General features: G+C 49.4%; 1 protein-coding gene across 6 annotated transcripts in view; it reads left to right on the top strand.

Moving 5' to 3' along the window:
- Window positions 1-12,893, top strand: part of LOC111159412 (PPFIA binding protein 2) — a 115,887-nt gene that overhangs the window by 87,000 nt on the left and 15,994 nt on the right. For 4 of the 6 annotated variants that reach the window (XM_022521852.1, XM_022521855.1, XM_022521856.1 and 1 more), the window contains exons 8-15: window positions 614-675; window positions 1,798-1,873; window positions 2,913-3,016; window positions 4,713-4,780; window positions 6,382-6,439; window positions 7,345-7,386; window positions 10,885-11,023; window positions 12,652-12,793. In XM_022521852.1, the coding sequence (XP_022377560.1) occupies window positions 614-675; window positions 1,798-1,873; window positions 2,913-3,016; window positions 4,713-4,780; window positions 6,382-6,439; window positions 7,345-7,386; window positions 10,885-11,023; window positions 12,652-12,793 (691 nt within the window). Of the gene's footprint in view, window positions 1-613; window positions 676-1,797; window positions 1,874-2,912; window positions 3,017-4,712; window positions 4,781-6,381; window positions 6,440-7,344; window positions 7,387-10,884; window positions 11,024-12,200; window positions 12,234-12,651; window positions 12,794-12,893 lie in introns of all 6 variants that reach the window. The other 2 variants (XM_022521854.1, XM_022521853.1) reach the window with 1 other exon arrangement.

Here is a 12,893-nt window from a genome sequence, read left to right as displayed (position 1 = left end):
GGAAATTCTGTAGGCTTATGAAGTAAGATAGTTTTCCTTAACTATAGAGTTTGTTTGAACATACTTATAGATGTGTCTAAACATTTGTTAGTCAATTCTGACTATACCATTTTAAATTAAGCCAAGTACCCACCAGCTCTTTTACATAATCATTTTTTTCTCATCTTCATTCAGATGTGGGCTCTCTCTTTTTTTTTTTCTTCTTATTTTAAATTCACCTTTGCTACAGTCCATGGGACTGTAGGATTTTCTCTAAAACTAGTTGGCAGCCCAGGTGCATGCCCACTCAGGTAATCAGCAATAAATGTCTGTATTCTTCTGAGATGTTGATTTTGAAAGATCTGGGGGTTCTTCTGTGTCACCTTTGAGTAAATGGCATTTTGATTTTTCCCCACTAACGTCTATAAAGAGAAGATAAAATACTAGGCTCCTTCATTCATTTAGAAGTCCAACAAATGTTTAATGAGACTGACTATGCCAGACATCATCACAGGCTTTTAAAGAAATAGAAGAGCCTGTGTGCAGTTGATTCACAAGGAAAGTATCAGCAGCTTAGCATGTGGGGATGGCTGTCTGTCTTTACATAATTCTTCCCACACCTGAATTCTTTTAGACCAAGAAATTCAACGTCTGAAAATGGGGATGGAAACTTTGCTTGTTGCCAATGAAGATAAGGTAAGATGAACGTCAGGCAGAAAGCCCTCTCCTTCCTCTGCTGATGTCTCTGACTGTTTGGTCCCTATTGGTCTCTGATATTCTGGGCAGGGTCATGCCCATTAGGCTGCTGATCCAGGGATATGTCGGGAGAATGGCTTCTGCCTCTTAGAGACTGAGCCTCAGCCACCTGTTTTTGCCCTTGATGCCTAGGAACTTGGCTTAAGTGAAATCTCCCAGAGGCAGATTGAAGTGGTACCTGTTCATGTAGGTGTGGGGGAAAAAATATCACCGCAGTTATTGCCAATGTCGTAACTACTTAGACTCCCGCTTAGACACCAGTCTCCTCTGTGTACTGTCTGGTGTAGACTCATCGTGGAGACACTAAGCAGCATGCCATGTGCTTACCCCCCACCTTCTGTCCTTCACGTCTGATCCCTGTATAATCCTAGGGGAGCCCCCTCTGTAACTAGAGAGCACCTCCCTGGGATGGACATCAGCTCTGAGGATCACAGCCCTGCACATTACAGATGAGGACACTGAGATTCAGAGCACTTGAATCTTGTCCAAGGTCAGGTCACAGTAGGTAGTGTATCCAGGGTTCACCCCCCAATTCTGTCTAGGGCCAGAATCTGTGTGACCTCCCAAGTCCCCAGACCTTTTGATGAAAGAAATGATCTCCTCTGGGAGATTTCATCTGTTGTACACGGAATCTCAGACTTCCCAGGAACAGGTGAGGGAATTGGGGATAAATACACCAGCTTTATTTAATCTTTTTTTGCATGTAGCTCCAGAAGACAATAGTTGAACTAGGAGACAGATTTCTAAGGCTACCTCAGGAGGGGAGATAGTGATTGTTCTGATGGGAAATATTTAACCCCTAGAAGGACTGTTTTATGGCTAGAGATTGAACTCTTGCCTTTGGGTAGAGGCAAGAATGTTGGGAGCGGCCTAGTAGAGCACTGAGAACCCAGGCTCTATGGGAAGGAGGCTGGATGCCGACCTTTCTGTTGAAGCATTCCTTAGGTTCCCTGTGGCATCTCTTCTCCGTGTGCCCAGAACATAATGTGGCCCCCGTCACCCATGAAATCTTCAGAGGGGCCAGTGGTGGTGTTCACGTATAGTCTACTCCCACTGTGACAGGACCGTCGGATAGAGGAGCTCACGGGGCTGCTAAACCAGTACCGAAGGGCGAAGGAGATGATGATGGCAACACAAGGTGAGGGCAAGGAGGGCTCTGCCCTTTTCTCCCAGAGGTATTTCATCGACTGGGTTAAACCCAGGGGCATTTTGCCAGAAGGCTCTTCATCTTCATTTGGAGAAGATCCTCTGCTAGAGAGTGGAGCTGGTTAGCCTGTCCTGGATGGGGGAAATCGGCAGCTTGTTGTTTCCTAGAAACTATGTCTGATGGTGGTCCAGAGCTCCCAGGGACTAAGCAGATCATCAAGAAAATAAAGCCATCAGTGCGAACCCTTGGGAATCTCCATTCTTGGAGATCGGCTGTGTGTCTTTCCAGCATACCCCTTAGGGGCAGTAAGTGCAGTCAAACCTGGACCAAAAATTAGTTTGGTACCCTCATGGGGGATTAGAGTTTTCCCATGTCCAGAGGAATCTAAAAGCTCCCCCAGTAGATTGCCAGGACACTCAGGGAGCCTCCTTTAAGTCCCTGGGTACCTGGGTTCCCGTAGGAAGGCACAGGGCAGGGAGAGCTCTCCGTGTTTCGTATTTGCTGCCCGGGGTGAACGAACCTCCCAGGCAGCATTAGTGTTCGTCTGAGCACGGCGGGCTGTAGGCCAGGCTGCCTGCCTTACCCTACGTGCCGCTGACCTGGGCTCCTATCACAGTCCCCGGAAAGCAGCTACTTCGGAGGAGGGGGCTGCTCCGAGGGCATTCAGAGACCTCTCATTCTGGCTGAGCTTTTGCTGGGCCTGCACACACATCGCTGCCCTGTTTTTCCTCTTCTTTGGTATTTGGGGTCTAGTCAGAGCCTGACTGCCTGTGGCCAAGGAGTGAGAAGGTTGGGGAGGAATCCTAGGGGTTTCTCTATGTTCCATACATGAGCTTTGCCCTTGAGATGACCCTCATGACAGTCCATCTTCAGATGCCCTGAAGAATCTGAGTCACACTCTTAATGTACCTTTATGTATTCCTTAGGCTTTCTTAATGAAGGAGAAAGACTGTTAGAATTTTGTGTTAATTATGGGTTTCTGAATAACTCCCACAGTAGTGATCCCCCCCTTCTGCATTAATGCTTCCAGGGCCTTCGGAAAGAACTCTCTTAATCAATGAAGAAGAACTCGAGGGAAGTTTCAGGAAGTGGAACAGTGCGAATAAAGGCCCTGAAGAATTCTTTAAACCAGAGGTGCTATGTTTCACCCATGATGGGGGTTTTAGCAGGTCCTGGGAGCTTACAGAGCTTGGGGAATGATCTAGTCAGGTACCTGTCAGGTATAAATCTTGACAGGTGAGAAATTAAATAGATGGAGTGGCCCCCAAGGCCCTGGGGAGAGCACTGAGAGTGGGTAGGGGCCCAGGCGCTGGCCTGTGTCCTGACTGGGAGGGTTGACATTGTGGACGCTGGACTTGCAAGGATAGGAACTCTCAATCCAGTTCCTTGTTTCTTTTGTCTTTCCTCTCTGGGGTATAAGCAGAGACTGAGGGTGGTTTGGTTTTATCTCCCCCCATTTGTCCAGTGTCTGTAATAGTGCCCGATGCCCAGGAGAATGCAGATGGTTGTCGAATGGATGAGTGTGCCTTGCTCATGGAGGGGAATAACTTCAGCTACTGCAGGGATCCATTCCTATTTCAGACACCCCTCCAGCCGCTGTAACCAGCAGACAGATTTTCTTTGTCCTACACAAATCTCTCCGCATTCAGACTAGATACTCATAGATCCAGATCTCAAGGAGAGAAAGGCCTTCAGCTCAGGGTGTAAAAAGCTCATGAAACTCTAGAATGGCCAAACTGAAGAGGATCTTAGGGGTCTAGCTCAACTCTTTTAATTGAGGGAGGAACTAAAATGTTACCAAGTGACCAGTTATCAAGTCAGATCAACATTCCAGATTGCTGGCAATCATACAGAAGCAGTGATTGACACCCAGTACCAATGTGTGGTTACTGCAATGAGCTCTGTACATGGCTCTCACCTTATTTCTTGTCACCTTAATGACACCCAGCTGGGATTCTTTCTTTATTGTGAAGCTGAGGCTCAGAGAGGGTAATTAATCTGCTTTAGGTCACACAGCAGCTAGATGGCAGAACCTGGAAATGGACACATGTTTATTAGACCAAAAAGGTACTTACTGGGCTCTAGAGAAAAAGTCATCTTTGCACTTAGTACAACAGTGAAAATGTCAAACTGTGTCCTCCTTAGATGCCACCTTTAGCTCATGTTCAGTCTACCTGTAATTCTCTTCCCTTTTTGCCTTCTCACTAAGCCCATTCTCATTTCTCAAGTGTTCTCCCCTCTGAAGCCCTCTTCTGAAGTTTCCCTTCCTCCCATCCATCCCTCTGTTGCATTAGAGGTATCATTATCATAAGAACGTCTGCACTGATCTTTTATCTCAGCTGTCTGCCTGTTTGCTGTGGGGAACACTTACTCACACCCAGCACGGGGCCCGGCAGGCCGTGGAGGTGGCTCATGTTTGTTAAGTGCATAGGTCCGTTCTAGTGCTTCTCATTGCAAGCACCAGACATCAACTCTGGCTAACCTACACCAACAAGGCATGTTTCTGAAAGGGTGCATGGTGGCTTCCTGCAAGAAGGAAAAAGCTAAAGAACCCAGCTCAGAGAGGGCAGGAGTGGCAAGGGTCCCCAGGGGTTCAGGTGTCAGGACTCTCCTGCAGGGATATGGGGCCAGGTCTGGGGAGGAGTTGCAGGTTGGCCTGGGTTTCCAATACTCCTTCCTCCTGGGCATCCTGAAAGAGCAAGGCACCTGAATCAACACAGCCAATGTGGCTGTACCTAGGGGAGGAAGTGGTACTCCTCAAAGGAGAAGGGATGGTAGGTGGTCTCCACACATTAAGTGTCCCCTACGGCGACTTCTGTTTCTTGTACAGATGCCTCCAAGATGTAACTCTCCCGCCGTGGGGCCGCCTCCTCTACCACAGAAATCACTGGAAACCAGGTAGGGGTCCTGACTATGTCCCTAGAGCTGCTGTGCGCTCAGCCCACCCTTGGGGCTCCTGCAAGGCAGGGATTGGCCATGCATGGTAAGCACAGCCACAGGTCCTAGGCACACCTGCCCTTCCACTGAGCAGTGCTCCAGGCCCTGACAGTGGCCACACTGTGGCCGGAACAGTCACAAACATGCCTACCTCCCCTAGCCACGGATGAGCTTCCCTTCCCATGGGCTAAGGGTCTGGGCCATTGTCACTGAGAAAAGACCTGGCCAGGGATTGGAGCCTCAAAGGAGAAGTGGCTGTAGGTCATCTGTGCCCATCAGGGATTCCTTGGGGTGAGAGCATCCCATGTTGTAGGTCTCATTTTCAACAGTCCCCTCTTGAAAGTCCTTTCTGCTCTTAGGAGTCCCAGAGCCCTGTGACAAGTCCAGCTTCGCCAGAAGAGCCATTTCTCCTACAGAGAGGTTGTTCTGTTGCTTTGGGGAAGCTTCACATGACAATGAGCTTATAATGGGCTGGCCTGTGGGGTCACTGGCTGCCACTGGTCTAGTTCCTTCTAAAATGAACCAATTTCTAGCTCCCTAGGTCAACAATTTAGGACATGCTTTCAGGTTAGGCCCCATGTAATGGAGATACAGAGGCTCCACTGCCAAGAGCAGAGTGTCATTCAGTGAGGACATCTGGGGAGATTGGCCATATGTATGATGGAAGTTTCCCCAGAATGGTGCTGAGGCTCCAGCACTACGTTCTGGACCCCACTTTCTATAGGGCCATTGTTTCCCTCAGCCTTTAGCCCTAGAGAAAAATGCCAGTGTCAAAGACTGCAATTGGTAGTCACTTTGCACAATAAGAAATTTAGTTTAAGTATGAGTTCACTTGGGAAAAAGTCAACAGTGATTAACTCACACTGACCAGACTCACAGGAGACCAATGTACTAAGAGATTTTGCTTTACTCATATAAACTGAGACGCATCACTGCCAAGGAGACTTGTTACAAGGTAACTCTTGTGACCCCTGGTGGCATGGTCTCTTCTCTATATAGTTTGTGCCCTTCTCTGCAAAATAACCTCTGAAAAAGCAAATTCCGCTGAGCGGACTGGTCAGGACAGAGCTGGAGCAAAGGCTTGGAAGATCCTAGCAGGTGATGCTCTGGAGCTGTGGCTGGCCGATGTGCTCACCTCCACTGTAATGTGGCACAGCTCCTTCCTCCCAGGGTTACATCTTAGACTCACGGATGAGGCCGTATCGGCACCTCTCCTGTCTTTTGACTCTGCAAAGTCTTCTTTCTGACTATAAACCAGTTAGCTCCCATTGATGTAATAGAATTGAGTGTGTTCTGTATTTCCAAGGAACGTCAAGGCCTTTTGATTTGGATTTAAATGATGCTCTCATGCCCTCAACAATACATTGTCTGACCAGGTTATTCCCTGAAATGGGCCAGTCTCCTGTGTAGTGGTTGTGATGAGAGAGTGACTTTTTCCTGACCTTGACCCTAAACCCACTTAACAGACTACTGGTAAAACATTTGGTATGTCCTCTGTATGAATGACACACCACCTTGTCCAGTAACTGTGTCTTTGTTCGCTTTCTTTTGTGTTTTTCCAGAGCTCAGAAAAAACTCTCATGTAGCCTAGAAGACCTAAGAAGTGAACCTGTGGACAAGGTCAGCCCCTTGTAACTCCTGAGTTCCTTACCCAGCAGTGCTGGGACACACAGGTCCCATCTTGTAGAGGCCTTTCTGAAGCTGATGGGGAGGCAGGAATTACATGAACATTCTGAGAAAACCAGTCAGGTGTGGCCCAAGGCATCCCAGAGGGAGGCCAGGGCATGCTGCAGGGAGTTGATGGACAAGATGCAGAGGTGAGCACAGGCAGGTTTTGGGAAATGGTGGGGAGCAGGAGGGTGTGAGTTCAGAGCCTGAGTCAGATCAAGCCGTCAAGGTCTTGAGTCCTGGGCCTCTGTTGCAGGGATTTTGAATGAGGAAGTAATGTGGATAAAGTTGATGAGCCCAGGAGTGAGTTACAGGATAATTTAGGAGATTGGAGAGGAAGCTTTTTTAAGAGTCTAGAGAGATGTGAGGAGGGCTTTGTGCCCCTTATTCGAGGCTGGCCCTTGACCATGTGGGTATTCCGGGTGCTGGAGGGTAGATCCCAGGTTCTCAGGCATGGTCACTGGAGACCAGACTCCTTTCCTGAGAGAGCACCTTTCTGGAGCCTGCTGTGTTCAATCCCTTGGTCTGAGCAGTGTACCAGCACCAGTAATTACAAAGGACACCCCTGAAGACTGAGGCTGGCAGGAGCCACGGGGCCCATTCAGTGGCTCTGGCCCTGTGGTCCTGTGCTTCTTGCTCTCCCTGGTCAGATTGCTGGCAACTACCTGGAACATCTGTCCACAGGTTGGACAGTGACCTGTGTTTCCTCCGTGGATGGTGATTACCTAACAGAAAGATGGGGAGGGAGGGGATGAGCCTTGCAGCTGGAAGCAGGCAGGTGGTCCAGAGCTGTCATTTGTGACTAACACTGGTCTCTCTCTCTGCACATGATTGAAACCCTTCTTGCTGCTGCACAGTGTGTCAACGGGAACCAGCTCTCCCCTGGGGTGGAAACCAAGGTACGATAACTGCCCCGATCGTGCACTCATGGTTGTCTGCTAGAGTTTACACGGAGCTTTGTGCCTGGGAAATAGGTGAATCATAAGGGATAAGAGCACAGGAGGAAAGACAACGCTTCCTTTCCCGTTTCTGGCTTACGCGCACCGTGTAGTGTGATTTCGTCTCGTTGTCTGTGGGATGGGATTTTCTTTTACAGGCTCAGGAAAGTTCATCTTTAACATTGTGGATCTGATTGCAGGGAAGGGGAAGGTTAGGGTTCCTACACACAAGCTGGAGGAGCAGGACAGCTCTCATCCTTTCTGTGCTCACGTGTCAGGGCTAAACACGGGCACACTCAGCCACCGGGGCATCCCCTAACATTGACGTCTGGCCCTCGCTTTCTGTGCTGGAGAGCTCTTCACATCTTTCCCAGCCCTAGTAGATACACCTTCAGGACTTCCCCAGAGCATGTGCCCGCTGATCCTGGCTCTCCCTCTGGAGCCCCTGGAATGAACCAGCCTCCTCTGCTCCTGACTGCTCCTCACACCCTCCTCTGAGCTGAACATCCTCTTCTCCAGCGTGTGGATCACAAGCCTTTAAAGTTCCCATTCATCCTCCTTAGGGTCCGCACTGGTTTCTCCGGCTTGTGCCCTGGACCACACATGAGCGCAATGTTCTGGATGGGGTCTGATCTAGAGACTGTGCTCCTACAGCCTGCTGTCTCTCCAGGCCCCGGGCACGTGATATTTCTTGTGCCTGTGCTTATCTGCTGTCCTGGCATGCTCAGCCTGAGGCAAGAGTTGTTCCCCATTGAGAAACAATAAAACAGGTTGTGGGAGGCTGAAGGGAAAGAGCTTTGTCTGAGTCCGTCTGACACAAAGCTTGTGTTCTTGCCGCCTCCAGTGCGTTGCCACTCTGTTCTAACGTGAGGCAGCTGGGGTTTCCATTCCCCCACAACCAGCCGCATTCTTCTGTTCCTTCTGGGTCCTGCCCTGACCTTTACCTTTTCCAGCAGTGAGTCCTTCCTTCCTAGCTGTCGTTCTTGGCTAAACAGAGCTGAGAGCCCTTTCTGTCACCCTCGATTCTTTCTGTTGTCTTATAGGCCTGGGACACGCATGCTTGGGTTAGGTTCTGTCTTCTTTCCCAACCAGCTTCTGTCCCCTTTCCCATCCAATGAGCACCCTGGACAGCCCACATCGGTGGCCTCAGTGGTCTCTTCCCGATCTTTGAGGGGGGTGGTGCATGGGTGATGATGCAACTGGAAATCTGGTTTTGAGAGCCCTTCCCCACTCTTCTATTTCCTGTGTCATGTGGAACCTGGAGTCACAGATCCTTAAACCTTTCAAACATTGCCTTCCCCACACTCAGTGCTTCCAGCTTTAACTGTGCATCAGAGTAATCTGAAACGCTTGTTAAAAATACAGACACTTGGGACCTGGTTGTCTCAGTCAGTTGAGCATCTGCTTTCAGCTCAGGTCCTGATCCCAGGGTCCTGGGATTGAGTCCTGCATGGAGCTTCCTGCTCAGCAGGGGGCCTGCTTTTCCCTCTGTCCGCTGCCCCCCCGCTTGTGCTCTCTCTCTCTCTCTGACAATAAATATATAAAATCTTTTTTTTTTTTTTAAAGATTTTATTTATTCATTCGACAGAGAGAGATCACAAGTAGGCAGAGAGGCAGACAGAGAGAGAGAGAGGAGGAAGCAGGCTCCCCACCAAGGAGAGAGCCCGATGCGGGGCTCGATCCCAGGACCCTGGGATCATGACCTGAGCCGAAGGCAGAGGCTTTAACCCTCTGAGCCACCCAGGCGCCCCAATATATAAAATCTTAAAAAAAAAAATACCACCACTTGGGGTGTGCTCCCAGCGGGGTAGATTCACAGGACCAGGTGCAACCTGGGAACCCTGTCTTTTCAGGTGTTCCCGGTGACTGTGAGGCAGCTGGCACAGGGACTGGCATTTGTAAACTGTTGACCTGACCAGGTCCAGTATCTGCCTCGTGGGTCGTCATGAGCTTAAAAATCATGCAGTCTCCCCATCTGATTATTTGTGCTTCACCAGCTGGTTCTTTCAGACTTCCTTGGAAATTTAGTCTCCTTTTTTCCCCCATATCTCTCCTTCCTGAGCCTGTTCATGGGGATTAGTAGTCCGAGTTCACAGTGGTTAGTAGTCCATGTTCAGTGAAGGAATCGGATTTCAGACAATTTCAGGGATGCGTATTTTATAAGCACAATGAATTCAGAATTCGTTGGATACCTGGCTTTTAACTAAATGAAACTTCAAGAGATGTCTCAGGCATTGAAGTCTCTATCACTTCTCGGACTTGTCCATTTGGAAATCAGAACTTTTGTATTACTTTTCTTCTGGGCCCCATCAAGTTATCCACAGTCGATTTCCTTGGTAAAAGAAAATGGAATGAATTTTCTCTCTTTATTCAAATGCATTTTCTCTCTTTATGCAAATGCATTCCACTGGGTTTCCCTTAGGTTTGTGGCTTTAGGGGCCATTATGTCCTTTTTCTTAAAAAAAATAAAATTGCAGTGTAGTTAACAGACAGTGTTATACTAGTTTCAGGTTTAGAACATAGCGATTCAGTAATTCTATACGTCACTCGTGCTTTTCGTGATAACTGCACTCTTAACCTCATCACCTATTTCACGCGTCCCCACCCACCTCCCCTCTGGTGACCATCAGTTTGTTTTTTGTAGTGAAAATCCTGTTTTTTGTTCTCTTTTTCACTTTGTTCATTTGTTTTATTTCTTAAATTCCACATGGGAGTGAAATCTTATGATATTTGTTTTTCTCTGGCTGCATTGTGCCCATCCTGACCAGTTAAGTGCAGTTCTTTTCCCTTTATGTCACCTTGTTTTGGGTACCCTTTTTGTGGCTAGGGTGTCTGCACAGGCCCATTGTGCTGGGGCTGAATCTTGTGCAGACCAGGATCCTAAGTTCTAAGGGAATGGGTGGTGTGTCGCCCCACCGGCGTGTTTGCTCTTGTCACCTCCCCAGAGTGTACGTCCCTTCTCACTTTGTCTTAACCTGGTGTTTTTCAAGATAACTGTTACTGTAATATATAAATGTAACTTCCATATGACGTATTACATAAATATATATACTAAAGCAGTAGTTGTACCCTTTACTAGAATTCGGGTCTGTTAATTCGAAGTGCCCAAGGGATCATTGGTGGCTGTTAATTCATGGCAAGTCCGAGCATCCAGCCAAAGGGCAAAGCCCCCCTTTGCCAGACACTTCCACTTCCTATTTAGAGTCAGTTGCAAACAGCCCCAGATTTGGTCCTGACTCTGTCCCTGTCTCATTGTGTGGCCCTTGGGCAAGTTTCTTTCTCAGAACTCTGGTCCCTTTTCCTGAACTAAGTCATCTTTGCAAGGTCTTTGAGTTGGGCTAAGTGACACGTGGCTCTTGGAAAGCTGAATTGTCTGTGCATCCAAACATTTCCTAACTGGGTTTGAGTCTGAAGCCATAAAGTTGCTTGAACATGTCTCTCTCTCTCTCCTTCCAACAGGACAGCCCTTTCCTGGTGGAGCACAAATACCCCACGTTACCTGGGAAGCTTTCAGGAGCGACACCCAATGGAGAGGCTGCCAAGTCGACTGCCACTGCCTCGCAGCCCGACCCCGCAGGGAGCAGCCTACTGCGGCTGAGTGAGTGTCCAGGACCTAGGGGTGGCGGCCACACTTTCAGTTATTGCAAAAGTCCCGTGCCCACTGCCACAGCCCACAGTTGGGGGATGGTCGGGTGGATGGACGGGAAAAGGTGTCCTTCTGGGTGGCCTCCCTGGCAGAGACCATGGCTCCCTGTCTGGGTACATTATTTCCTTTGGTAAGCCCTGTAGAGCGCCAGAAACCCAGGGTGTGAGCCCTCCCTTTCTTTCCACAGTTGCTCCACCCCCATTTGCCCTCTTCCAGTCCTCCTCTCTTGGCCCTCCGTGTCTTTCCCATCATTCCTCTGTTCCTTCCCTCTTAGACCCCTGAGTGCATCCTTCCTGTCCCTCCCTCCCTCCTCCTTTGTCATCCTGATATCACCCCCATCTGTGCCTTCCTCCTGCAGCCTCCCTATTACTGGTAAGATGATATTATGCGCTCTTCCAAGGGAAAGTGTTTCCTTAGGGAAATGGAGTGGCCAATGGGCAAAGATATCCATCCACAGGTGCCCTTTTGGTGCTTAGGACCTGGAACCGTGGAGGTCTTCACTGCTTTTCACACAGAGTAGGCCATCTTTCCTCAACAACAACAGGTCAATGGAGTGTAGGAGGGAACATTCTGGTCCCTGCAGAGCCCTCCCTCCTCTCCTCCTCACCCCTGTAAGTTCTCTGAGCTAGCTCGTGGGTTGCCTTCTGCCCTTGGCCAGTTCCGCCTCTGGCTGCAGGAACTCCAGACAAGCTCTTGAGATAGTCTGTCCTGGTAACCCTGAGACTCTGGACTCACAACAGCTTCAGGGCATTCTAGACTGATCTGAGGGAGCCCTGGCGCCCACATGGGGGCTGCGTGTGCCCCAGTGTGTCAGCCCCTGCCACTCTCCCTCCCTCTCCCTACCCGTGTGTGGCTGCCTCGGGCTGCCAGGGAGTGGCCCTGAGAGTATTCGATCCCCTCCGATCCCCTCGCGTTAGACCTCCTCTCAACGCACTGACCCTGGGGTCCAAGTTCAGTCACTGTTCCCACCCTTCTTTTCTCATGGGATTATTTTTCTTTCTGTTTGAGTTTTTCTCTCTTGCTCGATGACTCTTCTGTTTATTTCTTTGCTTCCCTATAACTCTGTTGGGCTGGACTTTGGCCTCTCTTGCTTCTTCATGTGGCTTCTCTGCTTCTTGATTGGCTGGAGATCGTGGCCGGAGTGTCAGTGCCCCGGTATTAGGTACTGTACCCTTCCAGGTGAGGTGGAGAGTGAGATGCCCTTGTGTCCCTCCCCTGACACCCTCCCTTCTGGAACATTCAGCCACATCCCCTCCTGCCTGCAGCCCTGCATCTCCCTTGGGGGAAGGAGGAAGCTCCTTGTTGAAGTTACCTGCCAGTACTTGGACCCCCAAACCTTTAGACTTGAAAACATTAGCTCACCCCAGTTTGGAACACTAACCTGGCCAGTCCTCAGAGAGAGAGCCTGGAGTGTGCCTGAGCCCCCACTGGTTTCTGAGAAGGAGGTGTGACATTCTGCCTAGCAGGCAGAGCAAACTCTTCCCCAGTCCCACTGAAGGATGGCCCTGGCCTGGGGTCAAGGTTTTGAAGGTCATGTTCCTTTCTGTCCTTCACACACCATTCCATTCTTTCCATCTCAGGAGACACAGAAAGTGGTTGGGATGACACCGCCATGGCCAACGATCTCTCATCCACATCCTCGGGCACTGACTCAAGTCCCCAGTCTCCCCTGACCCCAGATGGTAAACGGAGCCCCAAAGGCATCAGGAAGTTCTGGGGAAAGTAAGTTGGTGGTGATCATAATTACATTGCTTAGAATCAAAATTCTTCTAGAAATCTAGAAATCAAAATTCTATGTGGTAAAGAACCACATAGCCCCCTG

This window comes from Enhydra lutris, unplaced genomic scaffold (assembly GCF_002288905.1).
Source record: "Enhydra lutris kenyoni isolate GAN:26980312 unplaced genomic scaffold, ASM228890v2 scaffoldscaffold68, whole genome shotgun sequence".
NCBI lineage: Eukaryota > Metazoa > Chordata > Mammalia > Carnivora > Mustelidae > Enhydra > Enhydra lutris.
This window is presented reverse-complemented; position numbering and strand designations above follow the sequence as displayed.